General features: G+C 38.3%; 1 protein-coding gene across 1 annotated transcript; it reads right to left on the bottom strand.

Annotated features, from left to right (window-relative positions):
* Positions 1–236: 236 nt before the first annotated feature.
* Positions 237–20,103, bottom strand: st8sia1 (ST8 alpha-N-acetyl-neuraminide alpha-2,8-sialyltransferase 1). The gene is made up of 5 exons (XM_051892097.1): positions 19,347–20,103; positions 15,780–15,924; positions 12,164–12,273; positions 9,209–9,301; positions 237–4,048 (listed from the first exon to the last, which is right to left on the bottom strand). The coding sequence occupies exons 1-5, from the start codon at positions 19,523–19,525 to the stop codon at positions 3,556–3,558; spliced, it is 1,020 nt and encodes a 339-aa protein (XP_051748057.1). The 5' UTR covers positions 19,526–20,103; the 3' UTR covers positions 237–3,555.
* Between the last annotated feature and the right edge of the window lie 635 nt (positions 20,104–20,738).

Raw genomic sequence — 20,738 nt, 5'->3', positions numbered from 1 at the left:
TGGGCCCTGGCATTAAAAATGTATTGGACAGGAAATGGGTGTTTTCTTTTCACTCTTTTTTTTTTTTTTTTTTGTCTGTCCAATGTAAAATAGAGTGCCTCCTCTGAGATTATTTAGACGGGCTATTATTCATAGATTTGTAAAGCACATGTATTGACAGCCAATCCAATATTTAAAAAAATATGTCAAAACAAATCTAAATGAATTCAAATACAATTCACACATACTGCAGAAGATGAGTTGACAGGATGTCTTTATTGTTTAAAAGCATTGTTTGCTTACTTTTAACACAATTTTTTTCAAGATTGGCATAACCCATGTGGCACGTAAACAACGTTTAGCCCAGTTCCTGTTAGTAGATTGTTACATGCTCAAGTACAAAATCCCAACTGCTTGAGCCAAGAAGATTGACATGATAGGACACATTTACAGCTTAGTGGAGTAAAACGTACTTAAGTACCTAAGATCCAAGCTCCCATGAGTTCCATAAATGAATTTAACAGTGAATAGAACAGTTGAGGTAAGCTAAGTTTCAGCAGGGCACACACCCTCATATGGCTCAAAGGGCAAAACTTAAAATACATAGTTTCTCAGTCAAAATCAGTTTCAAATACCAATTACATATCACAGTCGTGCATGCCTACTTACAAACTCCAACCTCACTCATTCACAATACTGAACAGCACAAAAAGGTGAAAAAAAAAAAAAAAAAAAAAAAAATGAAGATAATCATCAGCTCCAGCATTTAACACTTTCCTCAGCTTTATGTATGCTGTAAAGATGTGTTTTTCTGCCAATTAAGCAATGTTAAAAAAAATTACAGTAATGTACGTTGGTCCTTCTACAACCGCATGCTAAGATAATTTGAAACTTCCATCCAGGAATTTAATTTCACTGAACATAAATGATAAGTCTTTCTGCATTGTTACACATCAGCCTTGATTGAAAATTCCTAAAAACCCTATTTTGTGAGGTTAAGTTTGAGTTTGGGGGATAAATTAAATAATCCTTAGACTCAAAACTTGTCCTTGATAAAATTGTGTCCTTAGCCTTTTTTTTAATACTGATAAAGGCACTCATTGGCTTAAAGTGTGAAAATATGGTAATGGTAATTTTTTGATACTCAAATGAGGGCACACATTTCCTTTGCTATCAGGGCAAACCGGTCAAGAACACTCCAAGGTCACAGTTCACCCCAAAATGTAAAGAAAAAAGGCATTTATTATGACCATTAACACTTCTGGAATTAAGCATTGAAGTATTTATGCAGCATTATTTGTCATACAACCTTTCATTTGTATTCCCCCCCTCCCCAAACACATTAAGATAATAAGAATATAGGGGAAAATGTTTTTTTTTTCTTTTTCTTTTCATTGGGGTCAAACATGAGCTGGTTGTTTCTGTCAACCATTAAATAGCCTCCAGTAGGTCTTGCCACTGGAGTGTGGCATAAATGTGATACATTAATGCACAAAACAGTCTACGCAAGTATGTGTACACAACCACTTGTAGCTAAAAATCTGTCAACGCATTTCATAATCAGTCCCAAACACATATTATCAGTGTTGCAACAGAAGTCACCATAGCGCAAGTTATTTAATTCTACATTCAGAAAACTGACTGTAGAATTAGATAATGGAACAGTTTGAGTTAAACTATCGACATGTTTATAGCTAGCTATCTGAATACGAACACACCTGCTTTAGATGGCAGAAACATTTAAAGGCAACTCCACTTTCCCCTTAAAGAGAGAAAAATGTAAATTCTGTCATCATTTACATACCCTCATGTCATTCCAAACCCATAAGACAAGCCTGAGAGATTTCTGTCCCTTCATTAAAAGTTCAAAACTTGGACTACTAAGGTAAACCAAAACTTGTTTCAAAAAGTTCAAGCGCAAACCAATAAGGTTTGTTCTCGGCTGTCAAGAAAGTACCACTGAGCTTCAGTTTATTATATTTGCCGTGTTTGAAGCGTTAATGGTTGAATGGAATTTCAGTGGAGGGAATCTCCCAGGTTTTTTTTAGAAATCAAGAAATTTTCAAAAGATAAGTTTCAAAGATAAACAAAAGTAATCATAACTGATGAAAGAATTTTCATTTTTTGGGCAAATAATCCCTTTAAGTACTGAGGTTTCTGGCTTAAGTCAACATTATAGTGCATCTTTCCTACCACTCATACCTATTAAAACTGTCAGTGATGCTATATTAAAACTAAGCTGGAGTGCATGTGGTATAGCTAGCACCTACAAGATTTAAACCTAATTTCCTGTGTGCATTTTAACACACACACACACGCACACACGCACACACGCACGCACACGCACGCACACGCACGCACACACCTAATAATAAGTCAAGGAAACCAGTTACTGGGCAGACCACAAAATGGCTGCCACTACATTCAAAGAACCCAAGATTCTTGTGGAAACAGTAACGAAACTGGTGACTGAGTATTTACACGTTCCAAACCAGGTGTCCAGCACCTTAGCAGGCAAAAAAAAATGTTTATCGTATGATTGGTGCCCCATTCCACCACTGTGTACCATCAAATGACTGATTCTCAAACACATACAAAATAACACAAATGATAATTAAAGATGCTGCCACAGGAGTCACCCAGAACACTATCGCACTACTTTCGTTGGCACACAAACCATTCACTCCCTCTTCTACGGAATTTGGTCCTCAAGAGTCTATCATCCGTTTTTGTGGAAGTCTTCAAACTGGACATGGTCACTCAACGCAAGACTTCCCAATCCAAACATGACAAAACACTGCATGTGCGACATTTTGTTTCTCGGTAGAGGCCCCGTTTCATTGAACATTAATAATAAATAAAAGTAAAAACATACTCACAATAATACATGAACTGCAGCCTTCACTTTAAACCGGTCTCAAATTTATGAAACGAGTTTTTAAACGGTGGCTGTAAAAGCATTTACATTCAATGCCTTTTTCCCTTTTACAGGCTAAACCTGTTTGTACACTGATTTTTATATGTTCAAACACTGCAAGAACGATTTTCACATTATTCCTTTTTCTACTTCCTCAAAACTCCCCAAAAAAATCAGTATTCAAGACAAAATGAATAAAAATATGCCAAATGATCAAAACTTTGCTCTCGTTTTCTGATTTCCCATTTAAAAGTTCTTAAGACATTGATTGAAGCAGCCTCTTCCCCTATTTTTACATGAAGTGAACAAATAGCTCCTCTAGGTTCAAGGGTCCAACTGCTGGCAGATGCAGTTTATATAGGTCACATGACACCTGAGCCGCCCCATCACCCCCGGTACTTCTACAGAAAGTCAAAACAAGCTTCCAGTGAGTGCATACATGAGGATGGGTACACATGCAAGTCTTTTTCAACAGTCCCTTGGCAACAAAAGGGTAGGGTCTTGGTAGCAGTTGAGGGTCAAGCATATAGACACCAAAGAGAGGCCCAGCTTTGGGGGTGGGGCATCACCTCACAACCCACAGTATTATCATGCTAATCACAGGATTGCCGTCCTGTTCCTGTGGGGATAAGATGAGTTGCCCCTGGCAACACTTCCACTTAGTTTTCCCTCTTCGGCTCCTGCCCCTCTTTCGCACAATAGCCAACCCGCATGCGCAGCGTGCCGCTCTTGTGCAAGTGCCAGAGTTGCAGGAACTCCTCAGGCATGGCGTGAAATCTCGAGGATGGGAGAATGTTGTCATAATAGTGGTGGCTGACCGGTCGCTCATCCAGCCCCACCGCAAATGGCCAAAAACCGTAAGTGGTTACCTCTTCACACAAGCCAAGGGCAAGGCTCACCAGGAACAACCCCGTGGATAGCCGTTTACCATGGACGCCGTGGTTCTTCCAGAATCGACCGACATTTTTAAGAAAGTCTGGGTTAGCAAAGAGGACAGTCTGGTTGGAGGCAGAGTCTGCAAGGGCATGGTATGCCCGCAGGGAGGGGTCAGTGCCGGGCTTCATAGAGAATGCTGGTATGTAGATGTAGCTGGAACCATATGCCTTCATGCTCTCTACGAAGGATTTGCGGGACCAAAGGAGGTTCTGAAAGCTGAAGGGGAAAAAAGAGGAATGATAAGATAAGTCAAAATATTCATAGGATATTGGATAACAACAAGATAAAATGATCCTAAATAATAATTAATAATAAAATAAATAATAATAAATACAAACCCGATTCCAAAAAAGTTGGGACACCGTACAAATTGTGAATAAAAAAGGAATGCAATAGTTACAAATCTCATAAACTTATATTTTATTCACAATAGAATATAGATAACATATCAAATGTTAAAAGTGAGACATTTTGAAATGTCATGCCAAATATTGGCTCATTTTGGATTTCATGAGAGCTACACATTCCAAAAAAGTTGGGACAGGTAGCAATAAGAGGCCGGAAAAGTTAAATGTACATATAAGAAACAGCTGATGGACCAATTTGCAACTTATTAGGTCAATTGGCAACATGATTGGGTATAAAAAAGAGCCTCTCAGAGTGGCAGTGTCTCTCAGAAGTCAAGATGGGCAGAGGATCACCAATTCCCCCAATGCTGTGGCAAAAAATAGTGGAGCAATATCAGAAAGGAGTTTCTCAGAGAAAAATTGTCATCATCTACAGTGCATAATATCATCCAAAGATTCAGAGAATCTGGAAAAATCTCTGTGCGTAAGGGTCAAGGCCGGAAAACCATACTGGATGCCTGTGATCTTCGGGCCCTTAGACGGCACTGCATCACATACAGGAATGCTACTGTAATGGAAATCACAACATGGGCTCAGGAATACTTCCAGAAAACATTGTCGGTGAACACAATCCACCGTGCCATTCGCCGTTGCCGGCTAAAACTCTATAGGTCAAAAAAGAAGCCATATCTAAACATGATCCAGAAGCGCAGGCGTTTTCTCTGGGCCAAGGCTCATTTAAAATGGACTATGGCAAAGTGGAAAACTGTTCTGTGGTCAGACGAATCAAAATTTGAAGTTCTTTTTGGAAAACTGGGACGCCATGTCATCCGGACTAAAGTGGACAAGGACAACCCAAGTTGTTATCAGTGCTCAGTTCAGAAGCCTGCATCTCTGATGGTATGGTTTTGCATGAGTGCGTGTGGCATGGGCAGCTTACACATCTGGAAAGGCACCATCAATGCTGAAAGGTATATCCAAGTTCTAGAACAACATATGCTCTCATCCAGACGTCGTCTCTTTCAGGGAAGACCTTGCATTTTCCAACATGACAATGCCAGACCACATACTGCATCAATTACAACATCATGGCTGCGTAGAAGAAGGATCCGGGTACTGAAATGGCCAGCCTGCAGTCCAGATCTTTCACCCATAGAAAACATTTGGCACATCATAAAGAGGAAGATGCGACAAAGAAGACCTAAGACAGTTGAGCAACTAGAAGCCTGTATTAGACAAGAATGGGACAACATTCCTATTCCTAAACTTGAGCAACTTGTCTCCTCAGTCCCCAGACGTTTGCAGACTGTTATAAAAAGAAGAGGGGATGCCACACAGTGGTAAACATGGCCTTGTCCCAACTTTTTTGAGATGTGTTGATGCCATGAAATTTAAAATCAACTTATTTTTCCCTTAAAATGATACATTTTCTCAGTTTAAACATTTGATATGTCATCTATGTTGTATTCTGAATAAAATATTGAAATTTGAAACTTCCACATCATTGCATTCCTTTTTTATTCACAATCTGTACAGTGTCCCAACTTTTTTGGAATCGGGTTTGTAAATAATTTCACTACTTTGGTTCATGTGGATGCCATTTTTAATTTTTTTTGATGCCCCTGCCAGGGTTTCATGTTTGAAAACAATCCTTTCTGAAACAGAATAGTTTCATTTAAAGATTTTTTTTTTTTTTTTTTACTACTGTGGCCACAATGGATGTTATGAATTCTGTGATGTCATACAGAAAAAAAAAGTTGACCCCTTGATATAATCTAATGGCTCATTACCACAAAGTGGTACGCTTCAGCACTAGGGCTGCATAATTAATTGGACGATTAGAAAAAAACCATTGAAATCTAATGCTAATCCATCTGAAATCTAATACTAATCCATCTGAAAGCACTGCAAGTTTGAATCGCTTATAATGTGCATTTGAAAAAGCAACACGCGTCAAACATCTTTCCAGACATGAGAAGCATTTATTAACATCTTGTCCAACAAAAGACAACATGTTTTTACTCCAAACTCACTTCATAACGACAGTTGAGCATCCTTCTGTGAGATGTGGCTTCTTACACAGAATAAGGCAGTCGTCATGTTTAATCAATCAAAACGTTTCAATCTTCTGTTTATTTAGCTACAGCGATAGTATGGGATTTCCTGAAATGATGCGTGTTCTACTTCGGCAGCAGGGCATATTTGCAGTTTCTGCGTGAGAGCACCCTTTGGCTTTCAGATGGAGAAGCATTTACTACTGATCACAGAGCCGTACAGCTCTGACAAGCTGCGCATAAAATAATCGCAGCCTTTGCCAAATCGCGTGTGATAAAATTGCGATAAATCGTGCAGCCCTATTCAGTACAGTACAGTACAGTACAGTACAGTACGATTCAGGGTGGCAAACCCTGATCCGGCTTGCATTTCCACTGTCAACAGTACCCTAACTTGATAGGTGTGGTGTATGCCGGAAAGTAGCGATCAACGTCATGGTCATGTGAAGGAGAAAGTGAAAGTTAACAACAATGGAGGACATACAGCATCTTTGTTTGAGTAAAGGCTGAAGGCTGCAAAAGGAAAAACAGCCGAAAAATACACATTGTGTTGAAACTGTATTGTGTTGTCATTCCACTTGCATGTGCTACAAGGGATGATTTTCTGTCAGCCAGTCAACAACTCTTGAGGTCCACCCTTTTGGTACCGGTACTATTGGTACTATTATGCTAGGTACCCCAATGGAAGGGTCCCAAAAAAGTGGTACGGTACAGTTCGGAATTAGGGTACCATTCACAACTTCTGACAATGGAAGCGGCAAAAATTGCGTACTGTACTGAACCGTACCACTCAGTTGAAACGAGCCATAACTATCAGTCCATGAGCTCTTTATTTATACTGTAGCTTGTTAAACATCCGGTGATTTCCTTGGCATTGAGTGAATAATAAAGTTGTAATAAATAAAGTGCCTGAGCTTGAGCTTGTTTCTGAATGTCCAATATACCTTACGGATCCTTGCAATACAACTAGGGCCGCGCGATTATGGCAAAAATCATGATGATGATTATTTTTGGCCAATATTGAAATCACAATTATTGGTGGGCGATATGATCTTATTTCACGATATGAGTAATTTTAAATATCATCGAAGTTTCATAATTATCGATACTTCAGCAAAAACTAATACTAGGTTAGCTAATGTAAGAAAAAGGTCCTAAATTACATAGGACAAGTAAGCAATTGGCAGTAACAGTCAGCAATACAATAAAAACAAAGAAATTAATTACAAACAAAACAGACAAATAAATAGGTACCACAGAACGAAAATAGAAATTAAACAGTGTGTTAAATTTTTTCAGGAAGATGCACTAACAGTGGTATTCAGATATTTATTACCGTACAATATAAAAAACTGAATAATCAAATGTAAAATAACTGCAAACATTTACTGTAAACATTAAATGTAAATTAATCCTTATTAAAGCTACTTAAGTTATTCAGTCAAGATCAGTAATTGATTTTCCTTTGACATTTGTTGTTTGATTATCATTAATGACAGACTGCAGGAGGTTTATTAGGCTGCTATCACTTACTTAAGAGCTAATGCACAGATCCAATATACTGTTACACACGTTTTCTTTCTCAACTGTGTACGTTTACTTACGACATAACCCACTGTGTTTACATGAATACTCTCCAAAAAGGCATTTTGACATTTTTGTGTGTATGCGTTTAGGCATGTATCTGCTCATTTGCTTATCCGCGTTCAGCTCCGACTCAGAGCGCCCACACAGAAAACTGCCTAGGAAAGTGTCTCTTTTGCAGCTTAATGCACTTTTAATAACACTGATTAATATCAAAGATGTCTCGCAGTTTAGCAACAGTTGACTGCATTTCACAGCACTCACTTATTTGGCTGATTTGGATGTTAAGTTTGGGCTTTTAGGGAGGAACGAAAGCACACTGCTGTGAAGGAAAGGAAGGTGCGCTGGACAGAACTGTTTTACCTCGATTATCTTGTTTTCTGTTGGAAGCCAAAATTGAAATTGAAAATCAATTACGATTAATCGCACAGCCCTAATTTCAACAAGCATATTAATAAAAATATATAAATAATACATTTAAAATGTATGACCATGGTACTAACACCAATGCACTTGAGACTAGAGATCTCCTGCCCGCTAATGCAAGAAGTAAAAGGGATAATCCACTAAGAAAGGTCAATATCCATCCCTCAAGACGTAATCAGCTGTCTGGAGAACTGTGTCCTTTTTGGACCATTCTGTCATGGTTTCCATGCTGTTTCGCATGCTGCTAACTACACCAGAAATCAAAAACAGCTACAGGCTATTTCAAATCTAAGGATTATGAACTCTGTCAGACAACAGAATGAAGTTGACCAAGACATGGAAAAGTTAGAAAGGAAAAACATGGTATGGTAGAGTGAGAGATGCATTATTTTACTGAAAAAACTACAGAATTGCAGGTGGACAAAGACAAAAATAAAGTACAAAGTCAAAACAACAACGCAATTTATCCGACGTTTGACTTTAAAGATGAATAAATGGATTTCTGTGTGCCCATTAGTGATGTCAAAAGTATCAATACAATGGGATTTTGTGGTTAAAAACCTGGCAACCCCGTTTGTATCATTCTTTTGCGCTTGCAGGTCAGTTCAGAACCATGATCTGTTCACACTGGAAATCTGAAGTTGGCCACATTTAAAGCAACAATGTGAACAGCTACACACAAAAAAAAAAAAAAATCAGATCTGAGCAAAAATCGGAATTGAGCATTAAGCCTCGCAGTGTGAACAAAGCCAAAAAGATTGGTGTGTACCTATTACAAAAACTATGGTCATCTCCAGGAAGCGCAGAAAGTTGCTGCTTTGGAATCTAAATCAGTGTTACCATTTACTATTGTTATTGGTATCCAGTATTGAATTGGTGGTATTGTGATTTAAAAAAGTATGATCAGTGAATTCATATCAACCCCAAAAAAGACACATAAATAAAGCGAGGAGAAGACTACATACCTCTTTTCAATAATGCTGGGATTTGCGCTCACAAGGTGTGTTCTAGTACCAACATCAGCGGTGTACTCTTTGGACAGAGGAGGAAGATTACATCTAGAGGTAAAGGAGACGGAGAGAGATTGAAGAAAAAGTGCTGCTGGCAGTGATATTACTCAGTCTATGTCATGAGCAAGCATCGTTGTTAAAAACAACAAAGTCTTAAATTTCTTAATTAAATACATTAATAAAAGTCCCTGGTCTTACTGTATGTCACTTGTCAATGTATGTTATTTGTTAGATTCTTACATTCCTGCTGTTGTGTTCCACAAAAGAAAATATGGGTCTGGAAGGACATGAGCATCTAAATAATGAAAGAATTTACATTTTTTTGGATAAATTTAATTTCAAAATAACTAAATAAACAGCCAGACCTTGCTTTCACAATGTCTGTTTTATCACAGGTAAATGTCCAATCCTGCACCTGGAGGGCCACCTTCCAGCAGAATTTAGCTTTAGTCCTAGGCCACATCCACATGAAGCCAGAGCTTTCCCTATCTGATCTTTTTTTCCCCTCATCCTAAAAAATACCTGCATACATACGAAACCACTGAAACCGACTCAAAACGATATAGTATGCATGCCAGACCAGTATGTGGCACTGTAATTCTGCCACAGAGATACACTAAAAATGGAGAAGAAGACTTGGAGAATGCGAGTCGAGGGGTCAAGACGTGGGGTGATGACAAGGGTGTCGTTTTCAGATTTATCCACTCTGGGACACGGTTTCAAAAAATAGCCAGTTTCAGGCTCTCAAAATGCCAGATCTGTCTGGGCGAAACACCGATACGATACAAAATGTTTACGTATACAGCTAAACGCGCCTCTGTGTGGACGGGCTCCTAATTAACCACACCTGAACCAGCTAATCAAGGTCTTCAGAATCTAGACACTGCAAGAAAAGTGGCTCTCCAGGAGCAGTATTGGACACTCCTGACAGCATTTTTGGAAGATTAATGTCAGATTTTGTTGCGGATTTGAAATATGTAATTTAATTGGGAGTTCGCCAAGCAGTCTTTGAGATTTCAGGATTCCCCCATTCAAATAGATAGAACTTGGTCTTGGATGCCAAAAAAGACTGCCCAGAGGCGTTGCAAACATGGCCGCCGAGTGAACAGACTTTCCTTGAAAGGGACTTTGATCAGCTCAGAGCTGCTGAGAAAAAAAAAGAAAAAAAAAAAAAAGCCCAAATCAAAAGAAACAGATGACCTAAGCAAATATCAATCTTTCTTGTGCCCTTCCTCTGTGTTTCTTCCAGCAACAATCAGTGACCACTTTTCTATGCCACACACCCACAACCAACCACTGCCTACATGCACTCCTCTATTCTTTTCTTTCCTTCTTCCATCCCTTAGACCAGATTTTCTTCAATCTCCTGCATAAGACTCCAATGCTGTTACTAGATCCCGCTCATGCAGGGAAAGTTGCAGGTCATGAGAGATGTGATTATGACATAATTAAGCAGACTTAGGTAACCAACTGCTCAAAAAAAAAAAAAAAAAGGTCAACACTTAACATTACAGCAGTCAATAATTACAGACTAGTCTCTCTCCTTCTTCTGTCAAAACTCCTAGGTGTTTAATCAGTTATTTCTCCCTCTCTCTCTCTCTCTCTCTCTCTCTCTCACACACACAGAACAAGCTATTTGATAACCAATCTGGCTTCAAAAGCAGACATTTCAGCAAGACCACCTGCTGGCTTTCAATAAATCTCTACGGCTTGCAAGAGCAGACTCCCGATCATCTGCCCTCATTGCTTTGCTGAGTTGTATACTGTAAATCACCAGATCCTCCTGTCCAGCCACTCTGACCTATGAGCATCACAGGTATGGCAGTTGAGTGGTTTCAGTCTTACCTCACAGGCAGATCCTTCAAGGTTTTCTGGAAAGGAGGGGTGTCTGAGTTAATCACCGGGGTGCCTCAAGGTTCAGTGCTTGAACCTCTCCTTTTCTTGATATACACAACCTCACCACGCTTGATCAAAAAGGCACACAGCTTTTCTTGTGGAAATGATATGTCTGTTGTTCCAACCCGACAACCCCAGTGTTCAGCTTCCATCTCTGTTTGCCCTTCGGACATCTCAGCCCAGATATAGAAAATTCACCTCCAGCTCGACCTTTCAATCCCAACCAACCCGTTAGTCAACCACCACATTATTGTTCAATTGGATTCGCCAACACTAATGTCAACCAGGACAGCAAGGAACCTGGTGGTAGGTGGTATATGATGACCAGTTTACTTTCCACATTTACAAAATGCCTGATCATGCAGGGTTAATGCTTTAAAACATTTTAAGACTGGACTACTACAATGCTCTATTGGCCAGCCTCTCAAAGAGCACATGCAAGCCTCTGCAAGTGATCCAGAACATGGCAGTGCATCTAATCTTTTGGTCTCAAACCACTGTCTAACTGTAGCTGCCTAATTCAAATTCAAGGATTTGATTCTGGCCTTGAGGACTGCCACTGCAATCCTACAATTGTATGTTCCCACCTGCAATTTGAATGAGTGGCGCAAAACAGTCCTTCACATCAAAGCACTTTCACTCCTCTTAGATGGAACAAACTGCCTACGTTCACCTAATTTGCTGAGACCATCACTACTTTCAAGAATCAGTTAAGAAGTCATACCTTTTCTGCAACCACATCCATAAACAAAGACACTTACTATTTTAAAAGAGTTCTCCCTTTCTGCATTTCACCTTTGCTCTAGCTTGTGTACTAATAACACATGTACATGCAAATATAAATTTATATTAATAAATGTAAATTTATATTATATTCAAACTTGATATTCTGTGCTGCAAATATTGTTGGATAAATATAATAAATAGAAATGTAAATCTAATTCTGTTAAGATTTTTTGTATGATTTGACACACTCAGCCAGTCCAGAACAAGCAAAAATTACCATCTTCTCACCTCATGATAAAGTCAGCTTGGTCAATTTCGTTTCCACAGCCACTGTGTTTCAGGACCCCTCCATTGCCCACAACCGAACACTTCTTTAGAGGAAGCTGCAATGGTGTATCCTAGCAACACAAAAACAGTGGGAGTTACACAAGTGGGTCGAAGAATAAAGAGTCACACACAAATTACATTTCCATTGGTTTCTTTTGATGAATACATATTCAAATCAAGGATACTTCAATATTCATATGCTTCAAAGAGTGGTGAACCTCTGAGTAAAACTGAATCGATGAAAAGGCCTTTTGTAAGATCCCCTGCTGATTCATTTGCACCACAGGCCAGCATTTTCATCTCACAGAGTCAGACACAATCAGACATTTTTCTCCTAAATGAGTTGTAGGATTTTTCTTGGTTAGAATCTACAAAACAAAACTAGATTCCTACATTTTCTGAAGAAAATTGGTTGTGCTTGCCAAGTTTTAGAGTGTTGTGGGTAGTTGGCGAGGTGTTGATACACTTGCTAAGGTGCCCTGAGTAGTTATTTGTGTATTGCTAGGGTTTTTTGGGTAGTTTCCAGGGTATTGCTAGGATAAATAAATAAATCAATTATTATTATGAATAAATCAAGTACAAAGCTGGACACTTCAGTATATATATACATAATATACATGACATTACCATTAAGCATATGGTATTTTGACTTGAGTGAGTCCATGTGATGAATTACACTTGTAAATCCAAAACCAATCAATAAACCAACCAACCAACCAACCAACCAACCAACCAGCCAACCGCATTCACTTTGAAACCAGTAAGTGAAAATTCATGCAGGAATCCCTCAAAAAAATTAAGCTCCTGTATGATTATTTTAGCGCTCTCGTATCTGGCATGAATGATACACAATGCTCTGATAAACATATTACATGCTTTTTTGTTTTTTTTCTGCAGATGGATCAATTTAATTACTGTAAGTCTGCTGTATGCTGACACTGTTGTCCTTCTGAAACCTAATGCTAGGATTGACAGTAAGCATCCTTTAAGACTATGTGTGTAAACGTAAATCTTTTTAATGCCTTTTCTGGACACAAAAGACCCATTTAGAACTAACTCTACTCTAAATATATTAAAAGAAAAAAAGAAAGAAAAAAAAAGACACTGTGTCCATATGGTCTCATTGAGATCCCACTGAATAAACTTATAAATCACAGTGTAACTAGATTAGATTGACGCATGGGTGTTTGTGAGTGTGTGCAGGATATTGTGCTGCACGCTTGTGTGTCCATCAATAATGAGCGTGGGCTCCGAGACAGTGTAGGAGGAACATTGCAACTGAAAGGCGGCATGGTGCCCAGTACAGGACAATCAGGACCCATGCGGGTGTCTCTCCCATGCCTGTTTATTTTTAGAAGGCAGAGTGCTGCGCTGATCCTCATGGAGAAAAAAAAATCTGGACCAACTGCTACTCTTCCAAACACTTCTACATTCATAACTACATTTTATAGCAAAAACTTAATTCAGGTTACTGTTAGAAGCTATGTGGGACTTTAATCTAAAACATCATGAGTAGAAGTGCCATTACTTTTTAAGAAATCAATTTTCACTTGGCGGACTACTAAATGGACAACAAAAAAATCTGATTTGCTCTTAAATGGAGGATATCTAGATTAGAGACCAGAATAGAGAGCACAGACGTGGGTTAGCACAGAACTTCTTAGCAACCACCCAAAACACCAGAGCAACACTTTAAAGTTAAAATTGTAAGGTAGTGACATTATTGAAATAGCTAGATTTTAGTCCATTAAACATTTTATGACCGGTTGTTTTAAGATAGTTGTGTTGAAATCTTTTGTTTAGACAGATTTAAATTTTAGCTACAGACTAAAATATGAAATGTTTGGAAAGATTTTCAGAAATTACATTTTCTTCAACTCTCAAATTCAGGTTTCACACTTTAACTAGAAATGATATTAAGGAGGAAACCAACAATTATTTGCTTTCTAATGATTCAACCTAAGGGTTGAGCATATCAAAATGAGCATATATATTTCGAAACCATCTGCATTAACATGAAGTTGGTCCTTCAGCTTCAACCATTTCAATTCTTCTGTCATGCATTAAAGACTGTAGCAGGCATAAAATAGAACTGATGGAAAGTAAGGGTGGGCAGAATGATGGTTTATAATGAATGACAGTAGAAATGCATGAAGGCAAACATGGATTAAGGTGAAAATACAGAGATATGCATCAAAGAATTTCACAAAAGGAAGAATTATCTGTTTAATATTAGTTTACTGTTTTGAGTTTTGTATTACAAAATGTAAAGCTGATGCAAGACTTATTAGTTATTCATTATGATCTTTTAGGGCCCATTTACACAACACCGTTTTCAACTAAAAAGTGGGAAACTTTTCATGCATTTTGGCCATTCATTTACACAAAAGCGTTTTGGGGGCCTGAAAATGCTAATTTTTGAAAACGTCTTTCAAAGTGAAAACGTCTTTAAGGCGCATAATGTTTCTTTACAAAGGCCAACTACTGGCCTGGCAGCATAATACAGCGTTTTTTCTTTGTTTTCGTGGATTCGTGTAAACTTTTTGACAACATTGTTGTCTGTACGTGAAACACACAAAGGAAAAACTTTCCCGTTATTAGTACATCACTGCTGTGTAAATGTACTCTTAGGGCTCGTTCACGCAGAACGTGTTTTTGCTTTGAAAAACACGAGACGCGGGCAGTAGAATGGGGAAAAAAAACACAAGGTCTTGAGACGCATTTTTTAAAAGTTGAACTGATTTTAACTTGAACGCCATGTTTTTAGAACGTTGTGTCATGCGCGAGACGCTGCAAAAGATGCAAGACGCGAGTGCAACGGTTTTGCACGTCTGTCTAGCGCGTTTACATAGAAAAACAATGGAAAAGAAGCACTTTGGAATGAAAAAACGCGTTCTGTGTGAACGGCCCCTTAGTTTGCACCCATCAAGTTCCAAGAAAAAAGGTAAAGTAATCATATGACATGAAGTATGTTTCATTTGTAAATTTGTAAGTGTTAAATACTAGTCTATTTTCATTTCATTGAAATCCCCCTTTCACTGGAATTCCAGCAAAAAAATAACTATATTTTGAGAAATAAAATGAAGTGAATGAGGCATCTCTTCAGTCCTCATTTAACAGAATTGTAGGATTTAATGTTTTAAAGTTGTGCCATTTTACACCTCAAAAATTGAGTAGATGCTCAGGAAATTCAAAAAGCCGTTTGAAAACTGCTGCACTACCATGAGTCAAGGAAAATATGTTAACAGATATTTCCCCTCCAAATCACCATCTGTTTGTTTCCAAGGTTTTATGTAAATTGTGTAGGTTTTTGTAATCTATTTTCATGAAATTTAATGGAGACAGATTAGTTATATTGGAATCAGATAAATAATTACATTTCACAAGAATCCTGGAATTCTCCAGCCACTCATTTTCAAGCTGTGAAAACATTTATTACATATTAAAAATCCATATAAGCACACATTTTTGTGGTATATTTTGCTGCCACTTAAGACCTATATCTCAGTATAAACATGTAAAAGCAAAATCTAATATCCAGTATTTTGGGCTCATTGACTTCTATGAAAGATAGTACCTGAACAAAGAAAGGGTAGGTTTCATTGTTGACCGTGTGGTAATGGTAGATCTCCCCATCATACCACAAGACTTTGCCTATTGGTGAGTTCTCCTTAGTAACAGCGAACATCCTCTTTGGATCACAGCATTCTGTCAGCAGCTTCCTGCCAAACAAGAAAAAAAAAAAAAAAAAAAGGGATTGTGAAAATGTCCTTTCTAATTGACGCATTGTTGAAGCACACATTGTTGAAGTCTTTTATTTAGCAGAAATTTTCCTGTGCAATTACACAAACTAATTTTACGACAAAAATTAAAGCAGGCATAAATGGAAAGCATGTAAGCAAAAGAATATTCAAATAAAACATCTCGGCGTCCACTGTCCAAACGGGTTCCTTCAAGTAATGTTTCATGACACACCCTCTCTCTCTCTCTCTATATATATGCATTCTATATATATGCTACATACAGGCCTCAATTTGATTGGGTGTGGGGAGTGAGGGATGGAATCCCCCTTGTTAAAAAAAATTACAAAAAAACATCCCCTCTCTAAAACCATCATCCCCCTTGCCATCCCCATTATATTAACAGTGCTTTGTATTATGTGTATTCCGTAAAACTTATCTAAATAAAATTCAAATAATTTCGCGATGTTAAAAATGGCCAAGAGAACGGTTCAAGCGCATCTTTTGACATTCTTTAAAAAGAAGAGAATGGGAGGCATGATATTTCTTTGATTAGTTTTTAAGGATATTCCCCTGACATAACATTAGAAAGAATATCTAACATAGCTCAAGTGCATTGATTCAGTAAGCGATCACTGTCAAAGTTACTTTGAATTATTGAAAGTGAATGCAATCACTTTGCACACATGCATATGTTAGCTAAATGTAGGTGTTTATTAATTTATGCATTTAATAAAAGCTTTCTTCCCAAGACATTTATTTAAATATGCACAGAAACCATTCAAGCCACAAGCTACATAACACAGCTCAACATAAGCACACAAGCCACATGCCGCTAATAGCTCGAAAGCGGCATTTTTGAGTTTCCGACTGTTTCTATCTAGTTATTTAGAATAGAAAGGATGGGTGCGGTATGTGTGACTGTGAGGGACTAAGAGACAATTCCATCCATTGTTAGAGCTTTGGAGCATGAAAAAGTGTGGGGCTCAAAATAATTATTAGATCATAAACACTTCAGTGCCCTCTGAAGGCATTATTTTAGGTAGACTGGCACGAATGGATGTGTGTGTGTGTGTGTGTGTGTGTGTGTGTGTGTGTGTGTGTGTGTGTGAGAGAGAGAGAGAGAGAGAGAGAAATAAATAAGAGATAATAAGAATCTGATAAATAATTTATAGAATATATATACATATATTTATTAGGGCTGCACAATTTAACCGCATGCGATTTGGCAAAGGCTGTGATTATTTTATGCGCAGCTTATCAGAGCTGTACGACTCTGTGATGAGTAGTAAATGCTTCTCTATTTGAAAGCCAGAGGGCGCTCTTGCACAGAAACTCCAAATATTCCCTGCTGCAGAAGAAGATAACACACATCATATCCAAGTGGCAACCTCCCCCAGTTTCTCTTGAAGCCAATACGGAAGTGACTTAAACTGCAATTCATCAACTGGCCGCTAGGAACAGGTTCCAAAAGAAAGCAGAATCTCATTGAGCCCCATGGTAAAATGCCCAACTTTACAGCAGAAAGAAACATGTTTACAGGCTGGTACAAATTGTGGTTTTGGTCTATATAGCTAATTTTGCCCTTCATGACAACTCTGAGGGGGGTGAATTTTATTATAACTCATCCGTTTAAATTTTATTAAGCCTTAAAGTTCTGCATAATTAAGGGCGTAATCACTTGAGTGACAGTTGGATTGCCGCTGCTGTTTGTGAGCCGTCACGTTATCTCAGCTAATTCCAGCCGCTGAATTTGGCATCTCTGCCATGTTTGTGCTTTTTTTCGGGATTATTTCATACAGTTATCAAATAATATGGCTTGCTGCGCGGTTTATGGTTGTGACAGATGTGCGTCTGTGTACATGTGCACACATGCGGAAGATAAACAGAACACACGTTGTTGGATCGTCTTGGCATTGGCTAAAAGTTTTGTTCGTCAGATTTACTACAATGACAATGGTTGGAGAATATGCCTCTCAAGACACCACTGCTTGGATATTATAACTAAAACTGCTGCACTATTTTGAAAAATTATACTTTGGATGCGGGCTCATTTGTTTGTGAGAGTCTTTGGTACTTCATGGCATTTAAATATGCCATGAAGTACCAAACACGCTAGAAACACGTTAAATCATGCAACACTTGGCTAAGCGCTAATGTGTTGCGATTAACGCCACGAAACAAGAAGTTGTTGTAACTCAGGCATACAATGTCCAATCTGCCCCAAACTTCAAACGTTTGAGAAGAATCCTGCCCTGAACACATCTACATGATAATATTCAGTTATAGTAACAGCTAGTAGCAGGAAGTGTGGCAAATACAACTGACATTGTCCTCCTATATTTATATACTTAAATGCATGTTGCCCACCATGCTCTGTTTTCCTAAAGCCACTGGGTGGTGGTTACATGGGTGCGAGGGCCCTTTCATCACTGTTTGCAGCTTTAATTAAGTGTTGTCTTTTGTTGGACAAGATGTTAATAAATGTTTCTCATGTCTGGAAAGATGTTTGCCGCGTGTTGCTTTTTCAAATGTACATTATAAGCGACTGAAACTCGCAGTGCTTTCAGATGGATTAGCATTTGGAGCCATACTTCAATGACAAGCCGCACATATATATATATATATATATATTAAAAAAAAAAAAAAAAAAAAAAAAAACGCACTAAGAATCGCGTTTAAGCAATAATTGCGTTTAAGTTCAATGTTATTTTTCGTATTGTGCGATAAATTGTGCAGCCCTAATACACTTTTGATTCGAATGGTGTTTCTATTTATTTATTGTAAATAACAATCAATAAATAAACTGAATAAAATAATCAAACTAGGAAGCACTATTTTCATATAAAAATTTACATTTAAAAATGTTACAGTTAAAATCTAAACATTTTAACGTGTTTTGCATTCTGTTATTTTTTATTTTATTTTGTGCATTACGGTATTAAGAATTTGGGGGGGAAATGTGGTTAATTGTGGTAAATTGGAAATAAATGCCACACTGCAAAACAACCCTAACATTCAAGGCTTCGCTTTCTTTGTAAATTTAATACACCAAACATGAGATTCCCCGAACAAAATCAAACTCTTTATGACGTCACAATGGCCAGCCTTTCTGGGAGTTCAGAGCGGGGACAGATAGCGTTTCAAACGAATCTGCTCATCTGCGCATGCGCGTTCTCCTAATCGGGTTTTCGGGGAGATGTCTGTACTCTGCAATATTCTTATATCAGCATGAGAGCCAGATTGCATGGACGAGATATCGATAGAAACCAACCTTCTGACTACTGAGACTAAAATGTCTTTTAAAATTGCATCACAGAACTAATTTATTTTGCATACGTGGCCTTGCACATCATCTCCCAATGACTGAATAAATGAATGTGATACTAAACGAATGGAAATACCTGTACAGTTCTACTCCCGTTTGGTTTCTGCTCCATGTTTGTCCCTGCCGCAGAACCTCATCCACCATTTCCTTGTCACTGGGTATCCTGTACACGGGGAAGATATAGAGCCACAACAACGCCAGCACACCCAGAGTGGCCCATATATACTTGCTCCTGTGACATCTCAAAGACACCATTCCGCCGGTCTTATCAGACAAACACCTAGCTCAAAAACACGTGCTCACGACCGACAAGTTTATTTTGGTGCCGCTGCCATTAGGAGCAAAAAGCCGCTTGAATACCGTTATCCTGCTATTTCCATAACGCGGCGTTAAAGAGGCCAACAGTGGTGCATCAGTGTCAGATTTTCATGCATGCATGCATCAAATTCCTCCTCATTCCCTGCTGGTTTGCTGATGGATGAGCTCACAATCACGGGCGGGATGTGGTGGATGCGGTCGAATCTCCTTCACTGGTTCCGTCTGCCCAAACAGTCGGAATCTCACGGCGTTTTACACAGGATCCAGATATCTTCTCCCCCCATCACTTCTAATGCAACCCGTCTTGAACTCTACAACAAATCTGATCCCTGCGTTATCCGGCTTCATATCGCCTTTATCACCGCATCACGGCATTTTTCTTTGTCCCGCTATACAAATTAATTTTTTAAGGCCTTCCCTCCCAATCTGGCCGTCTCGGAGGTAATCTTCCGAATAAATGACAGACAAAGCTCAGTTTGTTGCGAGTGCTTTAGCACGCATCATTGCCCTCATTATTTGTTATCGTGCTGCCCCCTTCTGGTTAATCTAGTCACATGACAACGGATGTGCCTACTAGCGAAATGGTTCTTCTCTGTCATCATGGTGTAAACACGTTTTCCGTTAAGTTTAATATGCTGATTTGCTGCTCAAGAAACATTTATTATTGTTATCATCAATGTTGAAAACAGTTGTACAATTTTTTTCAGGATTCTTTGATGAATAGAACGTTCAAAAGTATTACATTTCACAATATAGGCTACTAGCTATGTAAAGAACATAGGTAGGAGTAAGTGTGGATCACTTTAAGTGTTTTTATTTGAAGAGAAAGAAAACAACATAAACAAACAAACATCCCCTTCCATTTTCAATTTCCTTTAAACAATCGAACCCCTACAGATCACCTAAGGGAAAAGGTGAAAAATATAGCTGGGAGAGATGTTTGAATGCTTTTGCGTTCTCTTGCAAAAGTTTTGCGTTCCCCAAGAAATTTCGTGTTCATTCGCAAAGAACTCAAAAGTTTTCTCAAAAGTTTCTTAGGGAACACAGTACATTTGCAAGAGAATGCAAAAGCATTAAAATTCAGTTTTCCTCTCATTCCGTAGCCCCTCATGTGAACCACAAAAAATTATTAAATTAATTAATTTAAAAA

Source organism: Ctenopharyngodon idella, chromosome 4, assembly GCF_019924925.1.
Source record: "Ctenopharyngodon idella isolate HZGC_01 chromosome 4, HZGC01, whole genome shotgun sequence".
NCBI lineage: Eukaryota > Metazoa > Chordata > Actinopteri > Cypriniformes > Xenocyprididae > Ctenopharyngodon > Ctenopharyngodon idella.
This window is presented reverse-complemented; position numbering and strand designations above follow the sequence as displayed.